Source organism: Euleptes europaea, chromosome 2 (assembly GCF_029931775.1).
Source record: "Euleptes europaea isolate rEulEur1 chromosome 2, rEulEur1.hap1, whole genome shotgun sequence".
Taxonomy (NCBI): Eukaryota; Metazoa; Chordata; class Lepidosauria; order Squamata; family Sphaerodactylidae; genus Euleptes; species Euleptes europaea.
In genome coordinates, this window is record NC_079313.1 from 13,420,098 (window position 1) to 13,439,999 (window position 19,902).

General features: G+C 47.0%; 1 protein-coding gene and 1 non-coding gene across 2 annotated transcripts in view; one reads left to right on the forward strand and one right to left on the reverse strand.

The window, feature by feature from the left end:
* The window catches only part of LOC130473871 (zinc finger RNA-binding protein-like), a 43,810-nt gene that overhangs the window by 20,404 nt on the left and 3,504 nt on the right, over positions 1-19,902 (forward strand). Inside the window, exons 8-15 of the mRNA XM_056845493.1 lie at positions 784-941; positions 2,819-2,938; positions 5,381-5,529; positions 9,994-10,135; positions 12,550-12,737; positions 14,156-14,327; positions 16,859-17,003; positions 19,131-19,228. Coding sequence (XP_056701471.1) covers positions 784-941; positions 2,819-2,938; positions 5,381-5,529; positions 9,994-10,135; positions 12,550-12,737; positions 14,156-14,327; positions 16,859-17,003; positions 19,131-19,228 — 1,172 coding nt within the window. The remainder of the gene's footprint in view (positions 1-783; positions 942-2,818; positions 2,939-5,380; positions 5,530-9,993; positions 10,136-12,549; positions 12,738-14,155; positions 14,328-16,858; positions 17,004-19,130; positions 19,229-19,902) is intronic.
* On the reverse strand, positions 10,375-10,446 carry TRNAS-GGA (transfer RNA serine (anticodon GGA)). The gene has a single exon. It is a non-coding gene; the product is annotated as a tRNA-Ser (tRNA).

Here is a 19,902-nt window from a genome sequence, read left to right on the forward strand (position 1 = left end):
ATGTGATTATGTGACATTTTGGGGAGGGGCCGTGGCTCAGTGGTAGAGCATCTGCTTGGCATTCAGAAGGTCCCAGGTACAATCCCTGGCATCCCCAGTTAAAGGGACTAGGCAAGTAGGTGATGTGAAAGACCCCTACCTGAGACCCTGGAGAGCTGCTGCTGGTCTGAGTAGATAATACTGACTTTGATGGACCCAAGGGTCTGATTCAGTATAATAAGGCAGCTTCATGTGTTCATGTGAACTGGGGACATCCTGTGTGCAGAGCATCTACTCTACTTGCTGAGACCCCCTCCGTTCATTCACTGATTAAGCTGTCCCCCCTCTCGAGAGCAGCTGATGAGTGCTTTGAGCATCACTGTGCAAACAGACCCACTGAAATTGCCAGCCCGCTGTTTTTTTTTCCTGGGGCCGCTTGGGTTGGCCAGCCAAAGTGTGGAGTCTGAACCACTCTGAGCATGCCAACCTGCTTGGAACATCTGGGCCAGACTTCTCATTTGGCTTTGGCAGGCTCTTGAGTGACCTAATGTGCACGAGCGATAGGATGAAGGAAGTAGGTTTTCCCCTTTGCTTAGGACATGGGGAGGGTCACTTTAAAAAATCTCCCCGTGGGGAAATTGGCCTGAAACGGAACGGTCTCTTCTGCCTTCTCTTTCTGCCGAAGAGAGAGAGGGGCTTGGTTTCAGACTGGACATGAGCGGGTGATCTCCGCTTGGCTGTCAGGGAAGGACAGCTCCTTCCTGATCCCTCCCCCCCCAACGGCTGCGCCTCTTTCCGATTTAGGAGGCAGCAAGCTGCAGGGGACCAGCGCGAAACCAGATGAGGCGGCGAAAGGAGTACCTCCCAAAGTGGGGCTTCCGGTGGAGCAGCTGCCACTAGATGGGGACGGTCCAGGAGAACTGCTTGATGTGCATCCCGTAGGTTACGATTATGTGGAAGAGGTAAGGCTGTGCCGGTCTCGCCCCGTTAGAGCCGGACCAGGTCTAATCCGGTCCTTGATGTCCACGACCTTCAGAAACCGGGATCTGCCCGTAAGACATGAGTTAACAACGGAAAGTTCTGCGATTAACTCAGCCGAGGCTTCTCCTGTCCTTGGTCTTCCCGCGGTCACTAGAGTGGCTGAACTTAAAAAGAGGAAGATAAGAATCAAGATCAATCACCAGTCAGACAAGAGATTCCGGATGTAATTTCATCTGCTTACGCGGCAAGCTTCTTCAGTCTCCAGCAATAAATCAGTATCATATATACATATTGTTATGGCAGAATTATGGGTCAAGGATTAGAATAAAGAAGACCCAAACCAGATTTCTGTTGAATCAGCTTTTACTGAAAGCAGCTGCTGTCTCAGCTTGGGTTTAAAATCATCCAGAACAGCTGAGCACTTATTACAAGCGTGCAAAGAGTTTTATAGGTTCATTGTACATTCAAAAATACATCACACATACATTATACTGTTGATTGGTCATGCAAATCTTTTACAGTTAATTGGTGGATTATAAGGCATTACTGATCCTAATTGGTTTTAATCATATAGACATTTGATTGGTAAATCATAAAACAGACATCATATGATTGGTCAAGTCATCTTTGTCTAAGGCCCATTGTTCTGCACCTGCTGTTCTTATCATAATTATACTCCTATTTCCCAGCGCCTGTTTTAGTTTTAGTAACTTTTCCCCTGCAGTTTCACCTTGGAGTGCTGAATAACAACTTTCTTTACCTTTATTGATGTCTGTCTTCTTCTGTTTATTATTCTCTTCTGTCTATCTCTGAACTAAATATATCTTTTTGGCCCCCTCCTTTGGAGTCCAGTGATTTTCCAAAAAGGCCTACTAATTTTTCCAGAGGCCTGCTGCCTCAATATCAAAATAAAACATATATTATTTTACTCAGCTGTGAGCATTCACACCTTTGGTGATACTTTAAAGCTTTACTAATAAGGAAATTGGACAACCGTTGGGGATTGGTCTTGATTCTTATTGGTGATCCAATTTTGACTGTTACCTGCAATATCCCTGCTATTGGAACTCTGACCTGCAATTGAATTGGACTGTTCAAGAAGAAAATTGTATGTTATGAAAGACCTGGTTTCCTGTACTTAGTTTTTGTCTCGTTAATTGTACAATTTGTGTACTATAGATCAGCTGTATTCTTGTTATTTACTTGGTGTTATTGAATACATTTTGTGCAAACGATTAATTTTTGTTACATAGCCAGCGTGCTGTATTTGCTACTTGGATGATTTCGTATTACAGCACAGGCTTACTTTTGAGACAAGTGACATTTATGTCATAGCCGGCCCTTGTAACAATTGGGTCCGACACCCTTGGGTTAGGGTTTCGGACTAGGATCTACGAGACCCAGCTTCAAATGCCCACTCTGCTATAGAATCTGGCAGGGTAACCTTGGGCCAGTCACACATTGTCAGCCTAACCTACCTCGCAGGGTTGTTGTGAGAATACAACGGAGGAGGAGAGGGGGAAAAATGTAAGCTGCTTCTGGTCCCTTTGGGGAGAAAGGTGGTGGCATAAATGAAGTAAAATATTTTTAAAAAAATATCTTCTGGTCCACTTCTGGTCTGAGTTCTGTTTTATAGTTATCCTTATGCCGTCTCTTGTTTTTAATGGCTCATTTGGCTTTTTTATGTTGATAATTTATGAAGATATGGTTTTATTTATTTTTTACTTCTGAGCCGACTCGAGCAGGATTCTGGAGAGGCGGGGTAAAATTCCCCAAATAAACTCTGTAGCTCATTAGAGCAGGGCTTTCCTGCCTCTCTTAGACTGCCTCTTGCTGAGACACTTCTTCCACCTCCCAGGTGCACAACGAAGAAGGGAAGATGATCCGTTTCCACTGCAAGCTGTGCGAGTGCAGCTTCAACGACCCCAACGCCAAGGACATGCACCTGAAGGGGCGGCGGCACAGGATTCAGTACAAGGTACCTGCCCAGCGGCCGCGTCCCCACTGGCCAAGCTGTACGCAGTTAATGATGCAGGCCACCTCTTAAAAGGCATGGAGGAAACCCTGGCCTGCGGTCCCAGCGTGTGGCCTTGGGCCTTACGGAAGTGTAAGGCTGCCTTACACAGAGTCAGGCCAGTCGGTCCGTCTAGTCCAGTATTTGTGTCCTCTGGCAGAATCTCATAAGAAAGGCCCTGCTGGATCAGACCAAGGCCCATCAAGCCCAGCAGTCTGTTCACACGGTGGCCAACCAGGTGCCTCCAGGAAGCCCACAAACAAGACAACTGCAGCAGCATTGTCCTGCTTGTGTTTTACAGCACCTAATATAATAGGCATAAGAACATAAGAAAGGCCATGCTGGATTAGACCAGGGCCCATCAATTCCAGCAGTCTGTTCACACAGTGGCCAACCAGGTGCCTCAAGGAAGCCCACAAACAAGACGAATGCAGCAGCATTGTCCTGCCTGTGTTCCACAGCACCAAATATAATAGGCATGCTTCTCTGGTACTGGAGAGAATAGGTATGCATCATGACTAGTATCCATTTTTACTAGTAGCCATGAATAGCCCTCTCCTCCATGAACATGTCCACTCCCCTTTTAAAGCCTTCCAAGTTGGCAGCCATCACCATATCCTGGGGCAGGGAGTTCCATAATTTAACTATACGTCAGGCAGGTGAGAAGGTTTCCCAGTGCTTGGTAGACCATGTCGCCTTGAGATGCTTTTGGGAAGGGGTCCCCCAACCTGCGGGCACATTTGGAATTCTGATACAGCTTGGTGGGCGCAGCAACAAAATGGCTGCCACAATATGGCTGCCCCAGGAGGCAGAGCCTGCCACAAAATGGTTGCCACAGCTTAACTTCAGTAATACAGTGTAGTTCCTTGTGCTGTGGCGGCAGTTGCTGCCAAGACAACATTTTAAAAAAATCTGCACAACCAAGCAAATCTCCAGAAAAGGTGTTAGCGGGTGCCGTGGCACCCACAGGTACCACGTTGGGGGGCCCTGCTGTTGGGCTTTGGGCCTGGGAACCTTCTGTGTGCAAAGCAGGTACCCTGCCACTATCCTACTTTGAGCCATGTCGGTACATGGTGCTTTAACATTGAGCTGTTCAGAATCCCGCCAAGCTTAGCATTGTCTCCTCTGACTGCAGCAGGCCTTAGGCAGAGGAGAATTTTCCCTTGCACCCAAGAGATTGTACTAGAGACCTTTCTGCATGCAAGGAAGGGGCTCGGCCTCTGGGCTGTAGTGTGCCCCCCCCACCCCGAGCCTAATTTATTTCATTTTTATTTAGGTGTAAATTATTTATTTGGTTGGGGTTCCCCCCCCCCAGAGGGAGCCAAAACAGCTTACAAAAAGGCTCCAAATTACAAAGAACCCCCTCGCCACAAGTCTGGCCTAGTCTGGGAAGCTTATTTTCACGGGTCCCAGGCTGCAGGTCCCAGGCTAACAGAGAAGGACCCTTTCGATCAGGCCCCAAGAGCTTAAAAGAAAGAGAAGGGGCTGGGTTGTGGGGAGGTCAGCCTAAGTGGAAGTGCACTGGCAGCATCTTCCTCCGTTTCCTCCTCTGTGACAGTGACCTCCGTCGTGGCTATGAGGCCTTTTGAGTTCAGCAGGGAGGGGCTGTGGCTCAGTGGTAGAGCATCTGCTTGGCATGCAGAAGGTCCCCGGTTCAATCCCCTGCATCTCCAGTTAAAGGGGCTAGGCAAGTAGGTGATGTGAAAGACCCCTGCCAGAGACCCTGGAGAGCCGCTGCCGGTCTGAGTAGACGATACTGACTTTGATGGACCAAGGGTCTGATTCAGTATAAGGCTCAGTGGTAGAGCATTTGCCTGGTATGCAGAAGGTCCCAGGTTCAATCCCCGGCATCTCCAGTTAAAGGGGCTAGGCAAGTAGGTGATGTGAAAGACCCCTGCCAGAGACCCTGGAGAGCTGCTGCCGGTCTGAGTAGACAATTTTGACTTTGATGGGCCATATTTAGAATAAGGCAGCTTCATGTGTTGTGTTCATGACTGCATTGTTCTAATTCTCACTCCCCCCTCTTAATTGAGTAGCATTTTATAAAAAGCATTGTTTTGAACAAGTGCTTACAAATCCGGTGACCCCGGGGGTGGGTGGGTGTGGAGGAATAGGGCTAAGCCATCTAACCTTAAAAACCAATTCACCAACATGGGCCTTTGCCTGATGTTTATTTAGGCTACACTGCACCGCATGACCATAGTTGCCGTTGGGGATGTCAGGCGATCCACCGGTGTGCTCGAACCCTTACAATTCCCCCACACACACACACACAGACACTCCCCCCCCCACACACACACAGACACTCCCCCCCATGCAGCGCCCTTTCCCAGGTGTTCCTTAGCAACGACCGCTCTGCAGGGGAGCCCTTTCTTCAAGCCTTGTTCCTTGGTAACTGCCTTGCAGAAGAAGGTCAACCCCGACCTCCCCGTAGAGATCAAGCCCAGCAACCGTCTGCGGAAGCTGCACGAGGAGAAGCTGCTGAAGAAGCAGCAGCTGAGGGCCCTGGTGAAGCGGCGCCGGGAGGAGGAGCAGCGCTGGCACCTGGAGATGAGGCGAGTTGTCACCCTCCCCCTGCAGGTTAAGGCCCGGAAACCCAGGGAGTGGGGCGGGGACGGCATGGCCGGGCCTAGGCTACTTTTCGTATCTGGGTGGCTGGCCGGCTCGGGTCAGGTGATCCCGCCAGCCCGCGGCTAAGGAAACGATCTGGCAGAGCATGTGCTCTATATTATAGCATCCGTAGTGAAACTATTGGGCCGTTGCTGGGAAGCTTCCCTGGGAGATCTAATAAAATTAAACTTGAATGTCTTCTCTCAGACAAGAATCATTGAACGATACGGCTGGTTGCTCTATTTTGTACCCAAGTTTGCAATTTTAGAAAAAGTAAAGAGGGCCTTTTAACATAAAGAATGATAGAGTAAAACTCTAAAAGAATGATAGAGTGCTGGGTGTGGACAGTAATAAAGTTCTAAGCAGAGTGGTGTCTCGAAAGGAGCCCATGGAGTGTGGTCGGCTGGTATGCCAGGGCTCGGAGCGGGTCGCAAGCAGTGGTTTGCACCAGCAGCGGTATCTCAGGCCTGATTGTCAACTTACTTTAATGGTACTGCTCATACAGCCAATTCGGCTTTGAACAGTGTCACACTAAGACGGGTGACAAACATAAGGCACGTGGGCCAAATCTGGCCCCTTGAGAGCTCTTATCCAGCCTGCGAGCCAGCCGAGGCAGCCACCACCACCCCACTCTGAATCTGGGCTGGCGATGCATAGCTTGGCCCAACCAGAGGAGATTAATGTCATATCTGGCCCTGGTAACAGTTGAGTTCGACACCCCTGGGCCACTTAGAGGAGGGCAGGGAGTTGTTCCTGTTGACTTCATCCCTCATCATTTTGCTCTGCATGGGGATGAAGGGGAAAGTCCACGGCAGTTAACCCCAGTGGGTTTTATTCCATTTCATTTCATTTCATTTCATTAACCTTTATTGGCATACCAAAATACAGAAATAGAAAAAACAACAACAATATACCTCCAAAGGGCAATACATATAAGTTACAAGTCAGGTTAATAAAACTTTTCTTGTTCTTTAAGAACTCCTGTAAGAAATTCAGCCACGGTAGCCGTAATTTTAGGATCATGGTCACTCAAAAGAAATTTGCATTTCACTTCATTACTCCTGTATGACTTGTACTGGAGCAAAGTAGATAGCAGTTTATCCCGCAGAGTCACATAGAAGGGGCAATCTAAAAGGATGTGGTCAATTGTATCTAACAAGTTTAAACCGCATGTGCATAGGCGTTCATGTCTAGGGATCTGGAGGTATCGGCCTAAGAGCATCCTAGATGGGAATGCATTAACCCTAGCTAATAGAAAAGCGCGGCGTTGAGAAGGTATCTCTAGGTTATCTAGATACCTAGCCATTTTACCCGATCCATTATTAAGGCCTAGGGCCGCCGGAGAGCAGATGGGGGGAAGAGCTGGGTTAAAATTCTGCAATTCCACATCAAGGAGACGTTGCTTGATTCTTTTAAAGATGTAAGATTCATTGGCCAGAGCAAGATTATCTAAATCAATTCCAGTTTGGCAGAGTCTAGATCTAATCAATATGTCCCATGAGAAATAATGAAGTTCACTTTTCAAGAAATATAAAAGGGAACCTGGCTCAGTTTGAAAATATAATTTGAGCCAATATCTTATTGTTTGAATCCAGGCTTTGGTGGCAATCAAGTTTTGCCCAGTTTCATGACAAATTGTGAAATATGAGACACATTTAGGTATCCCCAATATTTGTCTAAGAAATATGGCTTGGATGTTCTCCACTTCTTGATTAAGAGTTCCAAGCCATAAGGGAACTCCAAACAGAAGTTGGGGGAATATTTTCAAATTCAGGATTTTGATCACTGCAGGAACACACTGATTCCCCTTCACGTAGAAAAACTGCTTGAGTTGATTTAAGGAAATCCTGGTGGCTTTAATAGTATTTTGTCGATGTATAGACCAACTGAGATTATAGTTATAAGTAATTCCCAAATATTTATAGCTTTTAACTTGTTCAATTGAATTCTTCCCAATGTGCCATTTGTATGAGGACCATTTTTTGGAAAATACCACTACTTTTGATTTGGAGGAGTTAATAGAAAGTAAATTAAAATGGCAATAATTATTAAAAGCATCTAGATATCGTTGGAGGCCTACTTTAGTGAAAGAAAGAATGACGGTGTCGTCCGCATAAAGAAGTAGAGATAAAGACTGGGACCCTAATTTAGGTGGATGACCATTAACTGAACCCAATGACTGCACTAGATCAGAAAGAAAAATATTAAAAAGTAGGGGAGCTAAAACACACCCTTGTTTAACGCCTCTTTGAATTAAGATTTTCTTAGTCCACCATTAGGTGAGTATTTAACTTGGCAGGTTGTATTTAAGTGTAATTTCTTTAAAAGTATTAGCAGCCTGGGGTCAATTCTTAGATTTGACAATTTGTCCCACAGTTTCTCTCTAGGAATAGAGTCAAAAGCACTTTTTAGGTCTATGAAAGCTGCAAACAATTTCCCCCCCACCTATCTTCATGTATTTTTCCACAAGAAAGGATAAAACGATACAGTGATCTAAAGATGATTTGTTCTTAGTGAATCCTATTTGCTCTGGGCCAATAATGGATTTAGCTTGAGACCACTCCGAAAGGCGGGTCTCAAGGTGTCTAGCATATAACTTGCCCAGTACTGATAGCAAGCTAATAGGACGATAATTTCCCGGTAGATTGGGGTCTCCCTTTTTATAGATTGGCATTAATATTGAGTTCAGCCATGAATCAGGAAGGATACCATAATGATCAATTGATGTAAAAAGACTGGCTAGTAGTGGAGCCCACCAGTCAGCATATTTCTTAAAAAGTTCGACAGGGAGCCCATCAGGACCTGGTGCTCGACCGCTTTTTAGTTTAGAAATTAGGTCATAATTTCTTCCCTACTTACTGCATGCCATGGAGGGATATTTGCGGGAATAATTTCCTCATTATCAGATGGAGGGACCACAGCATGGCCAAAGACGTTAGAAAAATAATCAACCCATACTTGAGGCATAATACCTGAGTCAGGAGAGGGTTTGTTGTTTAATAGACAAGAAATTGTTCTCCAAAAGATTTTACTGTCACTTGATTTCAGAGATAAAAAGAGCTGGTCCCATCTTTTTTGATAATAGGCTTTCTTTTTATTAACCACTAATTCCTGATAAGCTTTTTTTGATGATAAATATTGCTCCATATCGATTGTTTGGCCTCCTTTCCTAGATTTCCCAAAAACCGATCGCAAATTCCTTTTTTGAGTTAAACATTCATGATCAAACCAGGTCGATGTTTCAAAAGTAGTTTTACGTATCGGTTTGGCTATAGAGCTACATTGCTCTATAACTTGAGAAAAGGCTATTAGCACCTCCTCATGAGAGGAAGAGCCAATTATGGACATCTTTAGTTTGGACAATAAGTCAGATTGGAGGATATTGAACAATTCAATTTCTGTAGATTCTGACCATTTAATCCTTGTCAGGATTAAAACCTTATTCTCATCAGGGGAGGGATTTAAAAAATTGAAGGTCTTTATTGGCAAGTTTAATAGAAATGAAAGGGGGAGATGATCACTTTCAGTACGGGTTTCAATATTCACTGACAAGAGGCAACAAGTTCAAAGAGCATAAACCATAATCAATCACACTACAGCCTCTTGTAGATATAAAGGTGGAGTTTGTTGATGAAGGGAATTGTGGTAGACCATTTAGGGTTATTAAGCTATGAGTCACACAGAACTCTATCAGTCTAACTCCAGCCTTATTATAAATTTTATCAGTAGAGTAATGAGGCAAACTTAATTGGGGAGGTAACAAGTCTTCCCCATCAAAACCCATAGAGGAGGACCATTCCTGCTGGTTTGACCCAATTCGAGCATTTAAATCTCCCAATAAAACAATTTGAGCCAACGGATGATTTTGAGCTATTTTAAAAGTAAATTTAGAGAGGTTGGACCACATAGTGTCCAAGTCCTTAATATTATTAGAGGGTGGCAGATAGGTATTAATCATAATAAGGCTCAGAGTAGGAGAGGAGAGTAATATTGCTTGAGCAAAACAATCACAATTTCCCAAAAAGGTTTGCTTAAAGAAGCTTTTGTTCCTGATCAAACTGGCTAGGCCGCATTTTGGGCGACCCATTGAGGACACTTTATAGGCTGGGAGGAGAAAAGTTTCGAAACCATTTATACTCAAGTCAGTAGCTTCCCAAGTTTCCTGTAGGAATATACCATCAAACCCTTTAAGAAAATTAATAAAATCAGTATCCTGTCTTTTGTTATTCCACCCAGCAATATTCCATGATAACAAATTAAAAGCTCTGTGGGTTTTATTCCGTTCTTGCTCTCGCTGATCCTGCTCGCGGCAGTCTGCTCTTCCTACTTAGGGGACGGGCTTCTCTGCCGAGGAGGCGCTCTAACACGGTCCGTACTTGCCATTTCTCCCCCACCCTGGTCTCCTCCAGGCGCTACGAAGAGGAGATGTACTGGCGGAGAGTAGAGGAAGAGCAGCTGTACTGGGAGGAGCAGCGGCGGCGGCGTCTGGCCTCAGACTGGCGCCCCCCGCCCCTCATGGGCAGGCCTGGGGTGCCGGTGCCCCCTCTCTTGGTGAGTCCTTTCACTTTGGGATTTGGGTGACTTCACCGCTCTGGTTTCCAGGGTTTGTACATTTTGATTTCTCTCCCTGTTCGATCCCCAAGTCTAGACACATGAACACATGAAGCTGCCTTATACTAAATCAGACCCTTGGTCCATCAAAGTCAGTATTGTCTGCTCGGACCGGCAGCAGCTCTCCAGGGTCTCAGGCAGGGGTCTTTCACATCACCTACTTGCCTAGTCCCTTTAACTGGAGATGCCGGGGATTGAACCTGGGACCTCCTGCATTCCAAGCAGATGCTCTACCACTGAGCCACAGCCCCTCCCCATCATACAAAGCTGCTTTATAATGAATCAGACTGTTGGTCCATCAAAGGCATTATTGTCTACTCAGACTCACAGCGGCTCTCCAGGGTCTCCAGCAGAGGTCTTTCACATCACCTACTTGCGTGTAGTCCCTTTAACTGGAGATGCCGGGGATTGAACCTGGGACCTTCTGCATGCCAAGCAGATGCTCTACCACTGAGCCACCGCCCCTCCCCTCCCTAGACTTGGAGAGACACAGTTATGAGAGGAATAGATTTTCCCAGTTTGATCCTGACGGAAGTTGGTTTCAGGTGGCCGTCTCAAGGTAAACTCAGCCTTCCATCCTTCCAAGGTCGGTAAAATGAGTCCCCAGCTTGCTGGGGGTAAAGGGAAGATGACTGGGGAAGGCACTGGCAAACCAACCCATAAACGATGTCTGGCTAGTAAACATCGGGATGTGACATCACCCAGGGGTCAGGAATGACCCGGTGCTTGCACAGGGGACCTTTACCTTTTTAAGATGAGGGAAATCCAAAAAGTGGGATCTCAGGCCCTGTATGGTTTTAGTCCTGGGCAATAAGAGACTGCCGTGGGGGAAGAGGTGGAGAAGAGGTAGTTATCCCGATAAAGGTCTATCTCAACAAAGAGGAAGAAGAGTTGGTTTTTATATGCCGGCTTTCTCTACCACTTAAGGCAGAATCGAACCAGTTTACAATCATCTTCCCTTCCTCTCCCCACAACAGACACCCTGTGAGGTAGGTGAGGCTGAGAGAGCGTGACTAGCCCAAGGTCACCCAGCTGGCTTCATGTGTAGGAGTGGGGAAACAAATCCAGTTCACCAGATTAGCGTCCACCGCTCATGTGGAGGAGTGGGGAATCAAACCCGGTTCTCCAGATCAGACTCCACCTCTCCAAACCACCACTCGTAACCACTACACCACACTGGCTCTCATTAAGGTCTTTATCTCAAAAGGGAGCTGTTCCAAAATAAGTAGCTACAATAATAACTTCCAAGGCAGATGTACCAATTGATTTGGTTCTTTCAGTTCATTAAAAGTTTAAAGCTTAAAAGGCTATCCATTATCTCAAGGCAGGAGGGGGGAAAAAACATACCAAGGTGCCTGCACTTCCCGGAAATCTCCCAGTCTTAATTTCCCCCCCGGCTGTCTTCTTGCCTACCCCAAATACAATTCCATTCTCTTGCCAAATTTGAAACATAACCAAAAAGTGACATCTAAAGGATTAGTAGAAAAGGGCAAGAGTCCAGTAGCACCTTAAAGACTAACAAAAATATTTTCTGGTAGGATATGAGCTTTCGTGAGCTACAGCTCACTTCTTCAGAAAGCTCATACCCTACCAGAAAATATTTTTGTTAGTGTTTAAGGTGCTACTGGACTCTTGCCCTTTTCTACTACTGCAGACAGACTAACACGGCTACCCACTGTGAATTATCTAAAGGATTAATAGTGTTTATGTTAATAGCCGCTCGGAGGGTTATAGCAAGATATTAGAAAATGGCAGCATTCTTAACGTTACGCTCTTGGTATTCTGAACTGTGGCAAATAGCTATGGCAGAAAAATTGACACATCAACTTAGAGTTATTAAAGGCAAGGCTAATATATTGGATTTTTATGAAATATGGCATGATTTCATCGCATATACAAACCAGAAAGAAATTCAACGCGTCTAAACCATTTCAAAGGTTATGGGAAATAAATTAAAGGTATAATGATCCTTCCTCTACTTTTCATTCCTAAATGTATTAACCATCTAAGCTGTTATTGTACTCCTTTTATTGTACTCCTTTTATGCATGTAATCAAAGGAAAAGAAAAAAGTTATATATAACTATATGTGTGTATGTGTATATTTACAAGAATTTGTAACAAATACGAAGCCCTTGACCATTAGTGCTGTAATGATAGTTTCACTTTTTTTTCTTTGTTTTTGTTGTTATTTTTGTTTTGTTTTATGTATTTGTGTTCCTGTGTTTGAACTGTGATTGTATTAATATCTGTTAATAAAATTTTTAAAAGGAGGGAAAAAGAAACCTGTCTTTTGTGTGCTTCCCCCCCCCCTCCAGATTGCTAGCTAAAGCCCTGCCGTTTTATTTCCCGCAGCCCATCCGGCGGCCGGACTCCTCCGACGACCGGCACGTCATGACGAAGCACTCCAGCATCTACCCGACCGAGGAAGAGCTGCAGGCCATCCAGACAGCGGTGTCGCACTCCGAGCGGGCCCTGAGGCTCGTCTCTGACTGGCTGACGGAGCAGGAGTCGGGGAAAGAGGAAGGGGGCAAAGAGCCAGGGTAAATGCTTGCCTGTCTGCCCAACGCGCTTCTGTACCTCCGTGGCTCAGTGGTAGAGCATCTGCTTGGCATGCAGAAGGTCCCAGGTTCAATCCCCGGTATCTCTAATTAAAGGGACTAGGCAAGTAAGTGATGTGAAAGACCTCTGCCTGAGACCCTGGAGAGCCGCTGCCTGAGTAGACAATACTGACTTTGATGGACCAAGGGTCTGACTCAGTAGCTGGCAGCTTCATGTGTGTTCTTCGAAGGGCGGTTCTGCCCTCGCCTCTGTTTTATCCTCACAACCACCCTGTGAGGTAGGTGAGGCTTGAGAGAGGGTGATTGGTCCAGGGTGTCTCAGTGGTTTTCCTGGCAGAGTTAGGTAATCTCCCTCTCTGTCCTAAGGCATTTAGCAGTTGTGGACATTGCTTACATTGTTGAGAATCCACCTGTTCTCCTTGGCTGTCTCCGTCCATTACTTTTTATCTCACCTTCCAAGGAACTCAGGGTGGTTGATGGTCTCCCCTCATGCTAGGGAGAGAACAAGATCAGGGTCTCAGTTGTAGCATTCCAAATGCAGTTGTTTGGTGCTCGAGCAACTGGGGTGCCGCCTAGTCCTCTCGTATATGGAAAATCCAGTGGCCTCTTGGTAGTTCCCGCCGGGGCCTTACCCGGTTAATGTAGCCAGACCTCTATGGGACCACCTCTCCTGGCATGTTCCCCGGAGAAATTTACGTTCATGTAATACTGACTTACTGGTGATCCCCGGCCCAGCCAGGGCTTTTTCGGCCTTGGCCCCTGCCTGCTGGAATAGCCTCCCTAATAAGATCAAGGCCCTGCGGGACCTTCAGGAATTCCGCAGGGCCTGCAAGATGGAGCTATTCCTCCGAGCTTATGGTTGAGGACAGTGATGGTTTCTCCCTATAAATACTGGCCTCCTTAATCCTTCCCCCTCCCCCGCTGCTGAGTGCCACCCCCTTATACCATCCTCAAGGTGGTCAGATTCATCTACTGGCTGCAGATAGCTTTTTTGGGGGGGGGTTAGCACCATCGAGGCATTATTGTCCTATTTATTAGATCTGAGCTATTTTAAATTGTATTTTTAAATGTTGTATTGTTTTTATTATATTTTGGATTATGTAAGCTGCTCTGAGCCTGACCTTCAAGTTGGGGAGGGCGGGGTAAAAATGCAGTAAAATAAATTTTTAAAACGTGAAGGGCCGTGGCTCAGCGGCGGAACTTCTCCTCGGCAGTCAGAAGGTCCCAGGTTCAATCCCCAGCATCTCCAGTTAAAAGGAATTGCTTAGTAGGTCATGTGCAGCACCTGCGCAAGACCCTGGGGAGCCGCTGCCTGTCTGAGTAGACAAGACTGAGTCGGCGGGACCGAGGGCGTGGTTCAGTATAAGGCAGCGCCATGTGTTTGTGTGTCCCTCCTACAGGAAGACTGAAGGCCTGCCCCGGGTGCTGAAAGGGGTCATGCGGGTCGGCATCTTGGCGAAAGGGCTGCTCCTCCGCGGGGACAGGAACGTGCACCTCATCCTGCTGTCTGCCCGGAAGCCGACTCTGACTCTCCTCCAGAGCATCGCTCAGCAGCTGCCCGAACAGCTGGGGGTAAGATTTTGCGTCGGTGACTCTGCGCTCATGCCTGTGTGTGTGTGTGTTTGCCTGCGCTGCTCCATCAGCATCCGGGGTGCCGCATAGAATTTCAGGAGCAGGCCGGCAGGGCCCCGTCTCTTCCGAGGAGCGACCCGTTCTGAAGCAGATCCCACAGAAGACACCAGATCAGAGTTGCCTGGGCTGCGAGCGACCAAATGTCATTGTACGGTTAGTCGTGAAGACCTGGGGGTGGGGGGACGTATGCCAAAGACATGGCAAAAAATGTGGATTTTGAAGAGGGGGCTACATAACAGAGGAGGTGGCACCACACAGGTGGGGAGGGGGGAGTTCCAGGCACAGGGGGCAGCAAGGGAGAGTGGGTGGAGTCTCGGTAGCCTCATTTTCTTCTAAAAAAAAATAGTAGTCCTCCAGGACACTGTATGGAGGGAAGGCGGCATGGTATAGCCCGATCTTGTCAGGGTCGGTACTTGGAAGGGAGGCCACCCAGGAAGACTCTTCAGAGGAAGGCAGTGGCAAACCACCTCTGCTTCTTACTTGCCTTGAAAGCCCCTTGCGGGGGTCGCCGTAAGGCAGTTGTGACTTACATATGTACATATATAAATAAATAAAATTTTATTTGTAGCTAATATGCCAGATAAAACAAACTGACCATACAGAGTAGATGTTTACAACCAAGGCCAGCAAAATTAGGAATCACCCAATTTTACATTTCCACAGATTAAGGAACTACATTAAGGCGGCGTAGCTTCATTGCTACTGCACAGTATTTTGCGACCTGGGTGGTGATTGGTGAGCTGTCTCCCAGCAGAAACCTTTTGGTTCATTCACCCTCATCACCAGAGCCCATTTCCTTAATCAAAGGGTCAGTAATATTGAAGCGGGCTGACTTGTAGAGGGGTCATCTAAAAAATACATTATTAATGGTTTCCAGCTCCCCTGTGTTACACAGGCAAAGTCTCTCCACCTTGGGGATTTTCTTAAATCTCCCTTCTAATATGGCAAATGGTAGGGCTGCACATATATATAAACTAAGGGAGGGAAGGTGGTATGGTATAGCCCAGTGGTTCCCAAACGTGGAGGAAGGCAGTGGCAAACCACCTCTGCTTCTCATTTGCCTTGAAAACCCCTTGCTGGGGTCGCCATAAGTCAGTTGTGATTTGATGGCACTATACACATACACAGCACACGGTATATATTAAATGCAACAAAAACGACTGTGGTCTGAAAGCTGAAACATCCAACTAGCAGCAGGGAGAACTCCACAGTACTCTGAAAAGCAGTAATGTAACAACAGTTTAAAAAGTTAGAACTCTCCAAGCCCAGGATTCAGTCAGCAGCAAAGCCATTAAAACCAGCAGATGGTAGCGAAAATCAGCCCTGTAGATTTTATTAGGTTTCTTATTTCATTAGGTTTCATGGTGGCTAACAATAACACATAATACCATAATTTATTCATTAAAACAATCATAAACACATATGTGAGTGTGTGTGTATATTTTATATACACACACACACACACACACATATATATATATTAAAAAAAATTCTCAACTTGTGGATACTTGATTCTGCAGAACTTTGGCAGAGCAGGGGGGAAGAGAGAAGGAAGCAAGAACTGGGGAATGCCCTCCCACAACTTGTAATGCAAAAACCTTAAAAGTCAAATTAACTAAAACTAAATTTTAAAAAAATCCGATCAGGGAACAATCTTCCAAAGTCCTCTGGAAAAATAATTATTTAAAGTCCCCAGGAGGCCCAAATGAAGGAGACCAGGCTAATCCAAGGCTGGCAGGTTCAGGGTCGCAGCTAGGGAAGCCCCGCCGATGTGGTTGCCGGCCTTTCCTTCATTAATGGGAGAATGTAGAACTGAACATTGTTGGCCACTCTTGGGTCACTGGATAGCCAGCGTGGTGTAGCGGTTAAGAGGCAGCAGAGTCTAATCTGGAGAACCAGGTTTGATTCCCAGCTTCTCCATATGAGTGGTGGACTCTAATCTGGGGAACTGGGTTGGTTTCCCCACTCTTCCGCATGAAGCCTGCTGGGTGACCTTGGGCTAGTCACAGTTCTCTTAGAGCTCTCTCAGCCCCACCTACCTCACAGGGTGTCTGTTGTGGGGAAGGGAAGGTGATTGTAAGCTGCTTCGAGACTCCTTAAAGATAGAGAAAAGCAAGGTATAAAAACCCACTTCTCCTCTTCCTCTTCTTGCCGGGGGGAGGGGGGAAGGAAGGCCATAAGCATACTGAGAGAGTGGGGTCAAAAGATGGAGAAGGAGACACCCAAGGAGGGCTGTGAAGACCAGGACAAGAAGCTATTTGTCCTGGCGGTGGAAGGGAGGTGGCAAGCCGATGTAGAAATTTGATGTGGGGAGTCACCTGGTTGGAGCAACGGGAGAAGGGAATTATTTTGGGGAGGGGTAGAACTCGAGACTATGGACACTGAAGGAGAAGAGGGCTGGGGCGGGGAACGGACGCAGAGGAGCAGCGTGCAGAGGGTAACGGCGTTTGCTGTCGTGTCTCGTTTCCCAGAAGGTGACCAAGGACGGTTATGAAGTTGTCTCCAACGTGGAGGAAGCCAGTATCGTCATTGCCTCGTCCAAGGACCCCAAAATGCAAGTGATGGTGTCTCTCACCTCTCCCCTGGTGAGAGAAGAGGCCCCCGCCGCAGACGCAGGTAAGTTGCTGGTCGTTGTGCTTGGGCGCTCCTGTAGAGACCATTTCAGAGAGGACCATTAAATCTTAGTCTTTGTGATTTCCCCCCCTCCTTGAAAACACAAGTGCTGGCATGTGGGCACTCCCCTCGCTGATCCGGCAACTCGCAACGAAGTTCTCCAGCTCTGACTGGAGGTTGCTTCTGGTATCCCTCTAAGCTAGTGGTTCTCAACCTTTTTTGCTCCACTCCCCCCTTTCACCATTGTTCAGTATATAATTCTCCCCCCGCCCCCCTTTCTCACTCTAACTCAAAATTAAAAACAAACTACAATTTTACAGATTGTACATAATCTACAGGACATCACACTTTGCTGAATAGTGTTCCCAATTCCTCCCTGGGGGGGAAATTCCCCCGTCGTTGATAACCCCTGCTCTAAGCCCTGGCTCAAGAAAAGAGCAAAAGTCCAGTAGCACCTTAAAGACTAACAACATTTCTGGCAGAGTTATGAGCTTTTTGTGAGCTATGGCTCACGAAAGCTCGTACCCTGCCAGAAATCTTGTAAGTCCTTAAGGTGCTACTGGACTCCTGCTCTTTTTGTGCTGCTACGGACAGTCTAACCCGGCTACCCATTGTGATCTGGCCAAAGAAGGTTAGTTATAGTTTGGATGGCACACAGTGGGCAAACCCACTGGACTAGAACACTGTGGGTGAAGCGGTTAAGAACGGTGGTTTGGAGCGGTGGCCTCTGATCTGGAGAACCAGGTTTGATTCCTCACTCCTCCGCATGAAGCCAGCTGGGGTGACCTTGGGCTAGTCACACTCTCTCAGCCCCACCTACCTCACAGGGTGTCTGTTGTGGGGAGGGGAAGGGAAGGTGACTGTAAGCCGGTTTGATTCTCCCTTAAGTGGCAAAGGAAGTTGGCATATAAAAAAAACAAAAACCAACCAACTCCAGCTGTGCCCTGAACAAACAGCGGTTTGCAGCAGTCCATGGAAGAGGCGGAGGCTGTGCAGTGGAGCAGGAAAGATCCCTGGTTCAGTCCCAAGCGTCTTGTGGAAGACCTTTCTGTGTCTGAAACTCCGAAGAGCCACTGCCCGTCAGGGTAGGGGAGCTGAACTTGATCGTCCACAGAAGGCAGCTTCCAGAGTTCATCAGCTCTTGAAGCGGAGGCTGGCTTGTGGGGCTCTGCCCTAGTCAGTCACACAGCAATGATCGTGGAATTCAGATGCTGTAGCAAACCCAAGCCCTGACCTGGGTTTCAGAAGTTAAGCAGGGTCTACCCTGGCGAGTATTTGGATGGGAGGCCACCAAGGAATGCCAGGGTCGTGACGCGGAGGCAGGAATGGGCAAACCACTTCTGAACATCTCTTGCCTTGAAATCAGGGATTGCTATAGATGTGACTTGATGGCAACCCCCCCCCCCCAATTTTGATAAATGATGGTTTATAAGGCCTACTTGGAAATCCTGGCTTGGGGCTGGTTGATGATTTGCCCCCAGCCCCAAGCTTGTTTTGCTGTCTGTCTCCAGATATCACAACTAACAGATTTCTCCCTATAAATACTGGCCTCCCTAATCTCTTCTCTCCCCCTGCTGAGTTCCCCCCTCTACTTATACCATCTTGGAGGTGATTACATCTAATTGCCCAACTGCATATGGTTATTTTGATTCTAGCGCCGGGGGGGGGGGGCGTTATTGTCCTACTATTGAAATGGTTTGGGCTATTTTAAATTGTATTTTAATTTTTTATTGCTTTTAGCGTTATTCTGCTGGTGAGCGTCCCTGAGCCCTGCCTTTGGGCTGGGGAGGACAGGGTAAAAGTGCAATTAAATAAATAAATAAATAAATGGGGCCTGATTAAACCGCAGTTGAGCACGCGCCCGCTTCAGCCAGCCTGGACAGTGAAGCAGCAACAATATTTTATTGTTTTTAGTGTGATTCTGTTGGTGAGCCGTCCTGAGCCCGGCATTCGGGCTGGGGAGGGTGGGGTAAAAGTGCAATAAAATAGATAAATAAATAAACTGGGGTCTGATTAAACCACAGTTGAGCACACACCCGCTTCAGCCAGCCGGGTTCACATAGGTGTGTATGTGTGTGTGTGGGGGGGTATTCTGTTCTGATCCCAGTTTTCTTTCTTTGTATTCTTTAGAGGAGTCCTCAGACCCTCAGCTCGATCCAGCCGATCTCTTGGATAAGCAGAAATGCCTGGAGTCCCTGGCTGCTCTTCGCCATGCTAAATGGTTCCAGGTACACCAAAAGACTGTGAGCACCGGCTGCTGGATTTGATGGGCCTTGGTCTGATCCAGCATGGCTTTTCTTACGTTCTTATGCTATGTTCTTATGAGACGGCCTGAATGTGTAGTACTCTGTTTGTTTTCCTGGCCAGCCAGACAAGAATCTCAGATGGCACCTTAATTCCAATCAACCATATTGACCAAGATAGGTAGCAGGCCACCACATCAGTTGATATAGTATATAGCCTGGAAAGGGGTGGGGGGTTAGGGAGGCCAGCAGATCTGATACTCACAGCTGCCCTCAATTATAGGCCTGGCGGAATGGCTCCGTCTTACAGGCCCTGCAGAACACTTTAAGGTCCCGCAGGGCCCTGATGTCATCAGATAGAGCATTCCACCAGGCAGGAGCCAGGGTCAAAAAGGCCCTGGCTTTTGTCGAGGACAGCCGCACACACTTAGGGCCAGGGACCACCAGTAGATTGTTATCGGATGACCGTAGAGACCTTTGGGGGGTATACCAGAAGAGGGCTGGTCTCTTGTGTGAATCTCCTCCCCCTTTCTCTTTAACAAAGAGGGATGGCTGGCCCCACAGTAAGATTGGTCTTGGAGGTGCCTTGTATGTAATCTCAGTGCTGATCATGAGATCAGACCAATGGAAACCCATAGGTGCAGAAGGAGAATAAGCAC